The sequence below is a fragment of the Halyomorpha halys genome, unplaced genomic scaffold (assembly GCF_000696795.3).
Source record: "Halyomorpha halys isolate HHAL.00 unplaced genomic scaffold, Hhal_1.1 Scaffold519.1, whole genome shotgun sequence".
Lineage (NCBI taxonomy): Eukaryota > Metazoa > Arthropoda > Insecta > Hemiptera > Pentatomidae > Halyomorpha > Halyomorpha halys.
The window spans coordinates 691868-703339 of record NW_027110043.1 but is presented as its reverse complement, the minus strand read 5'-3'; the positions used below and the strand labels follow the sequence as shown (position 1 = coordinate 703339).

The 11472-nt window shown below is 32.4% G+C and overlaps 1 protein-coding gene across 1 annotated transcript in view; it reads right to left on the bottom strand.

Annotated features, from left to right (window-relative positions):
- LOC106683836 (cytadherence high molecular weight protein 2) overlaps nt 1–7641 on the bottom strand; it is an 18084-nt gene extending 10443 nt beyond the window's left edge. Inside the window, exons 1-2 of the mRNA XM_014425553.2 lie at nt 7437–7641; nt 993–7320 (exon numbers count right to left, since the gene is read on the bottom strand). Coding sequence (XP_014281039.2) covers nt 993–7305 — 6313 coding nt within the window. The 5' untranslated portion in view covers nt 7306–7320; nt 7437–7641. The remainder of the gene's footprint in view (nt 1–992; nt 7321–7436) is intronic.
- Nucleotides 7642–11472: the final 3831 nt, after the last annotated feature.

The following is an 11472-nucleotide window of genomic DNA, read 5'->3' as shown; positions in this document are numbered from 1 at the left end:
ATGAAAACGTGAAAACCATGCGAAGAATGCGAGGCGGCACTCAGCCATTTCCCTCCATGAAGTAATGCCTAGCGGCGGTCCCGTGGAGAGGAATGAACAGGTGAAGGGCACAGGTTTTAGTGGGTAAAAATCCCACACACGGATAGGTATGGGCCTATCCCTTTAATAAAAAGTATGAATATATTATTAATAATGAATATATCAATTTTTAATAACTAATGAATATATTAGTTATTAAAAATTGAAATATGGAAAGAAAAATAAAGTTTAAAGTTTATATACAATACAATAGATAAAAAAATGCTCAGTAATATAGATGAGTAAAGATAGAATGTCTAGAAAAATGAATAAGAAGGACTAGGGGAGAAGAGATATGGAGAATGGGAAATAAAGAATATTAGAAATGAAAGGAAAACTTAAATGTTCCACAGGGGTTTTGTCTAGAGAAATCTCTCTACCTGTGAAGTTATGATGGGAGAGGAAATGTGTTAAACAAAACCAGAAATATGTCAAACTGGAAAGACCGTTAAGATAAAATAAAGAAGAAGAAATGAAATTAAATTAGAGGCTCAAAGAGTATAAATACATAACAACTAATGTACGATAAAGGCCTGAAATTCAGATCGGAAAGTCAGCACAAATAAATAAGTTTTTGTTTATTTGCTGACTGCACCTCCGACCATTTCTTCTCATATTAATCTACGGTCAGCACAGTACAGCACCTCATTGACAATAGTGAAAAGTTTTCTTTATGGCATGTTATTAATATGATTATTTTTACTAATGATTATTCTTATGAAATATTTTATTTTTCATTTTTATTTATCAATTTCCATGTAATTTGATCAGTAATGAACCCACTAAATAATATTTTATAGCTTTTAGTGTATTATTGATTTTATATTGCTGAATAATTTAATTAACTTCTTTCCAAGGTGTGGTTTTAAACTCTTACTTAGTTATTGACTTAGTAAATTAGTGAGACGAGTTACCTTTGTAAAATGATTTAAAACCATTTTCTCCAAGTTCATCAATCATATTCTTTCTCCATTCCCTCAAAATTTCACGAGAGCTTTCTGGAATAGTTGAATTCAAAATCTTGGTAATAGATGGAAACAACTTCAATTCACTACGCAGCATGGGATCACTAGCTGGGCCATGATTAAGAATTCTGAAAGGTGCTTTAAATAATAATTTCTTGTTTTGATTATGCAATGGGAAATCAACTATTTTCTCATGAGGTACTTGACAAATTTGACACTTTTTTGAATCCAACTCTGGTTTGATCTCTTTGGACATTTTATCAACATCTATAAGAAACATAGGGAAATTTTTCTTGTCAATATTTTCTGATTGACTATTCTTAGATTCCCTTGGAGGTATTAATGTATCATTAGCAACTATTTTAAGTTGTCCATTGTCATGTTGTTTCTCCGTCCGCTTAGCCATTTTGCCAATAGGTTTAGTATTTATAATTTCTGAAGTTTTTGACTTATGTAGTGAAAATGTTTCTTTATTACTTGGTTCTGGTTGATTAAGTTTTTGAACTTCTTCATTTTTTATATTTTGTGCAGAAGTTGTTTTTTTTATTGTACCTGTCTTCTTTGATGTCTTAATTTCTTTAGAACTTCTATCTAATTTATTTTTTAGATGTTTTTTAATTTTAAAATGTTCATTTTCAACATCAGTTATCTTTGAATCTTTCTTAGGCATTGGCATTTTCTCAGAAACAGTTGGTGGACTTAGATTCTTCTTTTCTTTGCGATTTAATGTTTTAAGCTTAGATTTTAGATATTTTAGTTTAGGCGTTCTGGCTTTATATTCTATATTAGTTCTATGTTCAATTTTATTTTGTGATTTTCTTATTAATTCTTCTCTGAAGCCATCTTGTATTTTTATTGTGTTAGAGTTATCTTCCTTATTACTTTTAATATTTTCTAATGCTTCAATTTTTTGTGAAGATGGGTTCTTCTTAGACATTTTTTTACTTGTAAATACTTTTTCTGGGATCTGATGAATTTTTTCTGGTTGACTGACATATGTCTCAGTTGCAACATAAGTTTGACATAAAGGCTTCTTAGTATTTTTATCAATATTAGTATTTCTTGATTCAGAATTTTTGGTTGAATTGTTTTCAGACTTAGTAACTTGGTTTAAATTTGTTTTTTTTGATAAATTAAATCTTATAGCATTTGTAGCTTTCGCCGCAGAAATTGTGATTCTTTCAGCAGTTTTACCAAGTTTTATATCTTTTACTTTCTTTATCTCAGATATCTTACCTACCTTTGGAATAGCTTTGTAGGATGTATTCTCAATTTTTTCTGTGCCATGCTTTCCTGAGGATAACAATATTGGTTTATTTGATAAATGAGTGTTTGAAAGAGCAGTGCTTGTCACTGATTCACTATCGCCTTTAGGCAATGCTATGTTGCTTGCTGTATCATTTGAGTTTTTAATTATTGATGTAGTTTGGACAATGCTATTTCCATTTTTTTTACTGGTGATAGGTCTGATAGGCCGCTTTCTACTGCTTTTCCCTTTTGATTTTTGTTTTGGGATTTCTTTAGTGATTTCTCGTAATATTTTTTTATCTCGTTTAGAAAGTCCCCTATGGTCATATACTCCTTTCTTCTGACCCTGAATCTTCTTGTTTTTTAAATTTTTATTGAAGTTAATGAGGTCGACATATTTACCTCTTGATGCTCTGATACCAGTTAATGCTACCTTTTGAATGCCAGGTCTCTTTTGGTTCATTGTAGTTTCATCGATTTTCTCGTTCTTTGACTCTACAATCAGTAAACCCTTTTCATCCTTTAAAGATGTTTTTAAATCTTGCATTTTTGTTTCAGAGGTATCCTTTCTATCTTCTAAGTTCTTTTTAATCTTTTGTTTCGAAAGATGAGCTTTAACTGCTAGATTATTGTCTTTAAAAACTTTTAAAGAAAACTTTGGTATAAAAATAGGGGTTTTTTCTTCATTAATAGTTTCCTGTTTTCCATTTACTGGAGATTCAATTTTACTATGTTTGTATTCTTTTGTACTGTGTTTCACAATTTCCTGATTGTTAGAAGAGCTTTTGGGTGTTTCTTTTGGATATGCATGGGTTTTATCTTTCAATATGGCATTTTTACTCTTTAATGAATTCATAGCAAGAATATTCAAATGTTGAACATTTTTGTGAATACTATCTAGTTTTGCCATTAGATATTGATTTGATTGTTCTTCTGTAATTCTATTCGGTGCAGACAACTTATATTTGGTCACATCAATGAGAGATGAATGGCTACGTAGTGAATCCTTTGATCCAAAGATCTGAAAAAATGTTTCTGTGGAAAATGGAACTGGTAAACGAGAATCGACATATTTTTCAACTTCTGAAACATTAATATTAGTGTAATTATTTTTTTCTACTGAAGAGATTGTTGTTTGCTTAACACAATCAACAGATGACTTTTTTGTGTTTGAACTTCCAAGCTTTTTTGTGGTTGGAACAAATTTATTTGACTTTTTAACATTTTTTCTTCCATTGGACAAACCTTTTCCTTTTCCTGAGTTATCTGAAATTGAGGAGCTCAGTCCATGAAATGGTTCATCACTTTTCATTGATAGTGGCTGGTTTGATTTATTATTGGATACTTTAAATAAGTAGGAATTAGTACCATCTCTTAAGGAGTTTTTATCTGAAAGGATTGCTCTTCCTGTTTTCACTTTCTTTTCTACTTCAACTCCCTTTTCTAGACAGCTGCCTTCTTTGGGTATGCTGGGTTTCATAGTATCTTTTTTATTATTAGCTTCATCTGCGTGTACTACTGAATAAAGCTGAGGACTATTGATCTGATCTGTTAAGGTATACTGAGATTTATCATTAGACTCTTGTATGTTCTCCTCTGATAATTTTTCATCATTCATATTTTCCAATATTTGATTATTATTTAGAAGTGCATCTTTGTCATTTGAATTAGTTTTGTTATTAATAGGAGTTAGATAACTAGGTTCTTCCACTGGAGTTTCTGAACATTTTAGTCCATTAGAAACAGATATACCTGTCTTTGGGATTTTATCTTTTAACCAAGTTTCCAATGATTTTTTAACGATTTGGGCAATGTGCTGAGCTATTTGGTTAGGCTCTTCTTTAGGAATTTCTATATCCTTTTTTTCAGATTGATTTTTCAGGTTATTTGAAACTGATTTTTCTCTTTTTGAACTGTGATTTTCTAACAATGTTTTCAGTGAGTTAATGACATCTGACTCTATATGACTTGGTTCTTGTTTAAAAGTCTCTAGAGATTGTTTTTTGAATTCATTTTTCATGTCATTAGAAATTTCTCTCTTTGAACTGTTATTTTTTAACAAAGTTTCCATTGATTTCACAATAAGTGGTAATAAATTCTGAGCTATAAGGCTATATTCTTCTTTAGAAAGTTCGATTTTTTTTTTTCGAGATTCATTATTCATGTTATTAGGAACTGAAATTTCTCTATTTGCAATGTAGTTCTTTAGCAATGTGTACAATGATTTTATAGTAACTGGAAAATTTTCTTTTGGAATTTTTTGATATTGTTTTTCAGATTCATTTTTCAGGTCATTAGAAACAGATATTTTTTTGTTTAAAATATTATCTTTTAACAAAATTTCTAATGACTTCTCAATGACTGATAATGTTTCGGATGATTTTTTTTTTCCAGACTCATTGTTCATGTTATTAGGAACTGAAATTCTAGTTGCAATGTAGTTCTTTAGCAATGTGTCCAATGATTTTATAGTATCTGGAAAATTCTCTTTTGGAGTTTTTGGATATTGTTTTTCAGATTCATTTTTCAGGTCATTAGAAACAGATATTTCTTTTTTTAAAATATTATCTTTTAACAAAGTTTCAAATGACTTCTCAATGACTGATAATTTTCCTGATGATTTTTTTTTTTCAGACTCATTAAGTTTTTTCAATTTAGAAAATTCTTTTTCTAAATTTTTCATTTGCCCATTGCTGATAACTAACAGCTTATAACTGTTGTCTTGTGAGTTGGGTACAGAGTTATTGGAATTGGTAACATTATCAAATGGTATTCTTTCATGAGAAGAATTCATGTCAGAATCAGATGTTTCTTTGCTTAGAATAAGATCATCAGATAAGGATTTCTTAACGACTGATGGAACTTCATCTTTAGTTTGTTCCAATGGTTTGAGTTCATTATTTGATAGTTGATATTTGATGTTCTTTGAATTATTTGGAGTATTAAAATGATTCACATAAAAATCCGTAGACATCCCTTCACCAGGAGAAGTTTTGCAAGAATTGTATTTCAATATTTTCTTTCCCGTATTGCAATCTTTTAAAGAATTATGCTGTGATCTATCATCATGTTTTGGTTTTTCTTTAAAATTGTTTGAAGTTTTTTTTTCATTATTTGTTATTGTTTTTTGTTGCAAAAATTCTGTTTCCAGTTGTTTTAGTCGGTTTTGGCTGATAGGTAATAATTGATGGTTATTATCTTGTAACTCGGGTGTGGTACTATGATTAGGATTACCTTCATGATTTGATTGTTCTGACCTATCATTGTAGTAGTTCAATGACCCAGTTGTAATATCTGATTCTGCTTCCATAAATATTTTTTTTGGAACAAAACTGAACATTGGAACAACTTTATTTGGTTCATATAACATGTTCAATGATATTTTTCCATCATCATCATCAATAGACCTCAGAATTACAGAAGCCGGTGAATCATTACATATATGATTATTGAATCCATTACTTGTTTGATTCACATTCTTTCTTGACAAAGAACTTTGTTGATCTCTTTTTGTGTTGACAAGAGATTGTTTATTATTAGCATTATTTAATTCTTTTTTACTATTATTTAATAATACACTCTTGCTATCAGCAGTTGATCCTTCTAGAGACATTGGGAACATACCATTTGTGGCAGATGGTGGCTCTAAATACATAGTATAAGCATTGTTTGCAGTAGTTTCTAATTTATTTTTGTCTATTACTTTATCTTTTTCTTTTTCTTTCTGAATTTTCTGTATGATTTGATCAGTGATGTATAAATCTTTCTGGATAATCATAGCGGATTTATCAATAGAGTTTATAATATTTAATATACTGGTGTTAGGAACAACCTTTTCCTCTATTAGTTTATCTTTATTTATAGGCACTTTTTCAGTAAATGGTGGTCCTGATTGTGGAAAAAATCTGCTGTAACTCTGTGATGTTTTTTTTTCAAAATTATCCCTATGCGTCACTTTACCATTATTGCTATCTTCTTCATATGGGATCCAGAATTTCACTGTATTTTGTTCTAGGAGTGCTGATTCTTTTACCTTTAAGGTTCTCTTCCATGAGTTTTCTCTAGAGTAATCTAAATTACATTGTGAATCAGACCAAACTGAAAAATGATCTTTTGAATAACTTGAATTATCTGGTTCATCAAACAAATTGTCTGATGAATTAACTTTAGAAAATCTGATCAAATTCAATCTCTCAGGTGTATTTACACTTCTTTCTGTACAATCTATATTCTTTATATAGTTCTTTACATCATTTTTGAAATTTGTATGAGAAGATTCAATAACGTGTAGATCATTGTTTTTAGAAAAAATAAGACTTTCTCTTTCAGGTACCTTTTGAATTAAAATTACTACATCATCAGAAAATAAATTTTTATTGATATTATTCATCAGTGTGTCTTTAATTTTCTTACTTAATAATTCTTTAATTTTAGTCAGGGAAAATCTGTTGGTATGATTATCTAGTTGAGCAGGGTGTATATAATCCTCTTGATGATTTGAATCAATGTATTCTTTATCATTGTTATTATCAAATATTTCATCCCTGTATCCATTTGCCTGAGCATAGTAGCTTTCAGTACCATTATGTGAATATGAATTTTTAGCTTCAAGTATATCACAATTGTAGCTTCTACTATGTTCTTTTGTAGAGTAGTGTGTTATCCTTTTACTAACCACATCTTGGTATGGTATGAGTGCATTCTTATCCAAAAATTTGTTTGATTTTTCATTAGCTATTGTAAAATTTGAATGTTTTAAAGATGGAAGAAGTGGGGAGTAAGAAGTTTGTAGTCCAACAATACTAGGAGTGTTTCTATCACAAATTATGCTTAGATTGCTTATTTGCTTGGGAATAGCAGTAGTTTGTTTTATAATATAAGATCGATTGTTCATACATGTTTTTATATGCCTTACAAAATACTCATAATGTTTATTTCCTTTGAAAGAGGAATCTGCTAAATATCGTTTGATGAAAACCAAAAAGAGATGAAAGTTTCCTCGCATCCTGAGCATTTTGAATCAAGTGCACTACAAAAATAAAAAATAAAAATCAATCCTGATAAAATAATTAAACGTTACCTTGTAATGTTTAGTTATATCTTGTGAATAATTGTATAGGTGTAAATTGAAAATGGAAACTTCACCTTTTTCTTAAGATGGTATGTTAAATTTCCTTTATGATTGGTAATCACAATCCAATTAATCCCCATTGTAATAATAGGTTGACAATTTGTTTTCAATTTTTATATCCCACCAATTTTCCATGCCATAATTTTTTAGCCTGTTTACTTTTAACAGTAATGTACTGTTTACTGTTTAAAAATTTTCATCTGACCATATGTTGTTTTTCAATTACCTGCTGAAACACTTAAAACTTAATAATTTTACTGATTATCTATATATGCCATTGACACTACTGATTATATGTATATATATTTTAATTCTAAGTAAAAGTACTTATAAAAACCAGGTCAGTTGTTTTTTAACAATTTAATAACTTCAATGCAATAAGCCGTATCTAAAGATTCACTTTATTTTTTTAGGTTATTATGTTTAATCTTTTTCACAGTTGACATAAGTTTTGTTCTATTTAATAATATTGATATTTTAATACCTCTTTACCATTGATGTTTAACTTATTTAATAATTTCATAGTGATGTGTATGATATTCATAGTAATTTAATTCAGTCTCCCAATATTTTTTGTTATAATGGAATTGCTAGTAAAAAAATTAAATTTTTGTATTAGTTTTCTGTTTTTTAAAAAATACTAAGAAATCTTTTATATAAGGTAATGTTGGGTTATATGGGTTTTTAAGGAGCCTTTATGTGGAGAAGATGTTCATGGTTTCTGGTCAGCAAATCTAAAAAAACCATTTATATGTGTGACGTTTCAACCTGAATTTCAGGTTTTCATCAGGCCTAAAAAACAAAAAAGGGACAACAACCATCACTCAGAGAAACATAAAAGTTAAAGAAAATAATAAACAAACAAATTTGGAAATATACATAACAACAAATTAAGTATAAAATAGTTGATTAATAACAATATAAGTAGATAGTAGTAGATTGATAACAATAGAAGATGAAATATAATATTATCGAAGTAAGAAGATATGTAAGTAGTGTCTAAAATAATGAAAAATAATTTAATGAAATGTATGAAAGAAAAAAGGAAATATACAATACAATGGGCATGAAAGTTATATATGAATAACAATGACTCAAAAAAGAGAAAAGGAAGTGAGAAATGACCAACTCGCTTGCTGCTCAAACACTCACTTTTATTTTTTTTTCTTATCTCCTAAATATCTTTATTTACAACAAATAAAATATATAAAATTGACTTAGCCTAATTTATATATATACAAACATTTTAAACAATCTTGTATTGCCAGATGGCAATTTAAGAGGGATTAGGGGGCCACTGAAGGCAGTTTATATAATGGTGGCATGTTTGCAGGGGGACTCACATAGAATGGGGTGGGACCATTCCAGCTGGTGGTTCCAGCTGACTTTTATTGAGATGAGCTCCTCTATATATACATTTGAGTAAACTAGATCAGCTGATATGAGTTGTGCAGCTAACTGTAACTCTCCGCTGCCAGTTTATGAACATTCCTTGTTAACTTATAACATATGGTATACTACATATTATATATTAATATTACATATATCTATATGTAAAGGTTTCGCCACTGTAGGTAGTTTCAACTGCTCCAAATAGATCGTTCTACGTTTTCTTGGTTCTTTTAAATTCTCTATAGTGACCACATTATGTTCTCTGCTTGTGACTATCCTGAATGGGCCCTCGTATCTCTGTTGGCCTTTTCCACAGTTCGTCCCTACTTTCCACATATACCACAGTCCCGATTTTAATTTGGCCCATCAAATTGCGGACACCGAGGTTTGCCTTGCCACCCGTTTTTGCTTCTCCCTCACTATCCTGTCCTTAACTTTAGCCCTCACCCTCCATCGTGTCATACTGTTGACGGCAATACTGTCCTCTTCTGCCGCCGTATCCCGATAGTCCCTGCGACGCCCACGTAATCCAAAAATAACGTCGAATGGAGCAAACCTCCGTCACAGGAGTGTATCGAATGGTTGTATGCGATGATCGCCTTTTCCGGCTCGAGTCCCTTCTCCGGCTCGAGTCCCTTCTCCAGCTGGTGCACTCGTAGGTGGTCAGTAAGAGTACTATGGAGGCGTTACATCCGCCGTTCTGGTTCCCGGTATAAATGTTCGGTCTATACCGATTCTTTCCGCCCACCAGAGATGCTGAACCTTATCCCAAAGAACTGTACACCGACTTCTTTTTTGATAACTTTAGGCCACTTTAGCTCATCACTTACACACCATTTCCAATGCTTCTCGCCACACGATCATACTGGAACTCCCGGTGTGCACCAGGCAGTATACGTCTCCCTTCGCTCTTATTATAGGCAGGCCACTATTTTAGTTTCGTACATTGTAACTCCTCAATATGCAGCCGCCCCTCTGCAGGCATCCTCCTCAAATTTCGCGCACCTTCCGTCCTCTTGGGCCTCCTCTCCACGCTCCTCCTCTGCTACGGAGTCCGCTTCCGTTTCTGGGTTTCTAAGTATCTTCTTCCGTCTCTGATACTCCTGATGCTTCTGAAGATTCGCTGGGTTATTCCCTATGTTTTAGTCGTAGGGTTTTTCCTTTGCTCATCATTTGCTGAGCATTCACCTCCATTGGCTCCCCCTGGCCTGCATCTCTTCTTTTATACGCATTGCCTAGCGATATGACCCTCATTGCCACATTCGAAGCATCTCTTGCGCGGGAAATGTGCCACTAAATGCCCAATCTTTCCGCAATCTTGACACTTCCGGTTCTCCCAACAACGACTGTTTCTCGGTTTTGCTTGGCTCCTTCTATTTTCATGGTGACAAGCTCTCTCTCTTCCACCCTCTCCGTGATCTCTTCTTCTCCAAGGATTGGACATATTTCATGGCCGTTGATTTTCTATCCGGATCCACCCCGGCTCTTCTACTTCCATTCGTGCCTCCACCTATCTAGCGCTTGTATCTATGAGATCTTGAGAACATTCGACAAATGAGCGCTCTCTCGGAAATCCCTCCTTCTTCCCCAGCTCTTTTGCCAATTGAGCCTCTAGTACCATAGATAGGAATTGCATTCGACCCTGTCCCTGGATTGTTTCCATTATCTCGCTGAGTTTATCTGCAATTTTGTTTTAGCTTGCCAGGAGTTCCGCGACATACTGCCCCCTAGACTGTTTCGGTTTCTTTGTCTCCCTGATCATCATAAATATGTCCTCCTCTGGGGCCCACTATCCTCCTCGAAACGACTTCTTTAATATTTCCTTGATAACTCTCCAAGGAGCTTCTTCGTCCACCTGAATCTGATTGAGGAGGTTCTCTTCACATTGCAGACAAATGCTGCATTTAAAGCCTTTGTATCCTCGCTATCTTGTAGATTCCCCGACATCTTCGCTAGGCGACCGCCCCTTTTAAAAATTGATTTAATTATCCGGTCTCTCTGAGGAATTTTTTTTAGTTCCGTCACTGCCTTCCTCAGGTCCTGGGCCGTTGCACTACGGATCTTAATCCATTAACATAGAAGGGAGAGAGAAATACTAACTCGGTTGCTGCTCAAACAGTGACTTAAATTGACAACAGCTCGTCTATATATACATTTGAGTCAGCTGATTTAGTCTATCAGCTGATATGACTTATACAGCTGACTGTAACTCCACCCTGTCAGTTTACGAACATTCCTCGTAAACTTATTACATATTATATATAACTTGTAATATTAGTTTATGAGGACTGTCAATCTTTTTTTTTTCTTTATTGTATATACTTTATTGTAAATAGTTATTGCTGTTGTATTTTATATTAATTCAATGTATAGTTGAAGTTTACGAGGATTGTTCGTAAAGTGGTGGGGGGGGGGAGTTACAGCCTTAGTCAGCAGTTACTTGATGTCAGCTGACTGCGAGATCAGATCTGAGTAAAGTAGAAAGTAAGGCTGAGTAAAGTAAGATAAGCTAAGAGCAAAATTAGATCAGCTCAGTAAAGTAAAGCAAAACAAAAATAAAATCATGAATTTCTACAATTAAAAAAAAATGCAATGTTATTTATTCAGTACATCGCCATAATCAACGATATATTAAAATATGATTGTTTCTTATCTTGT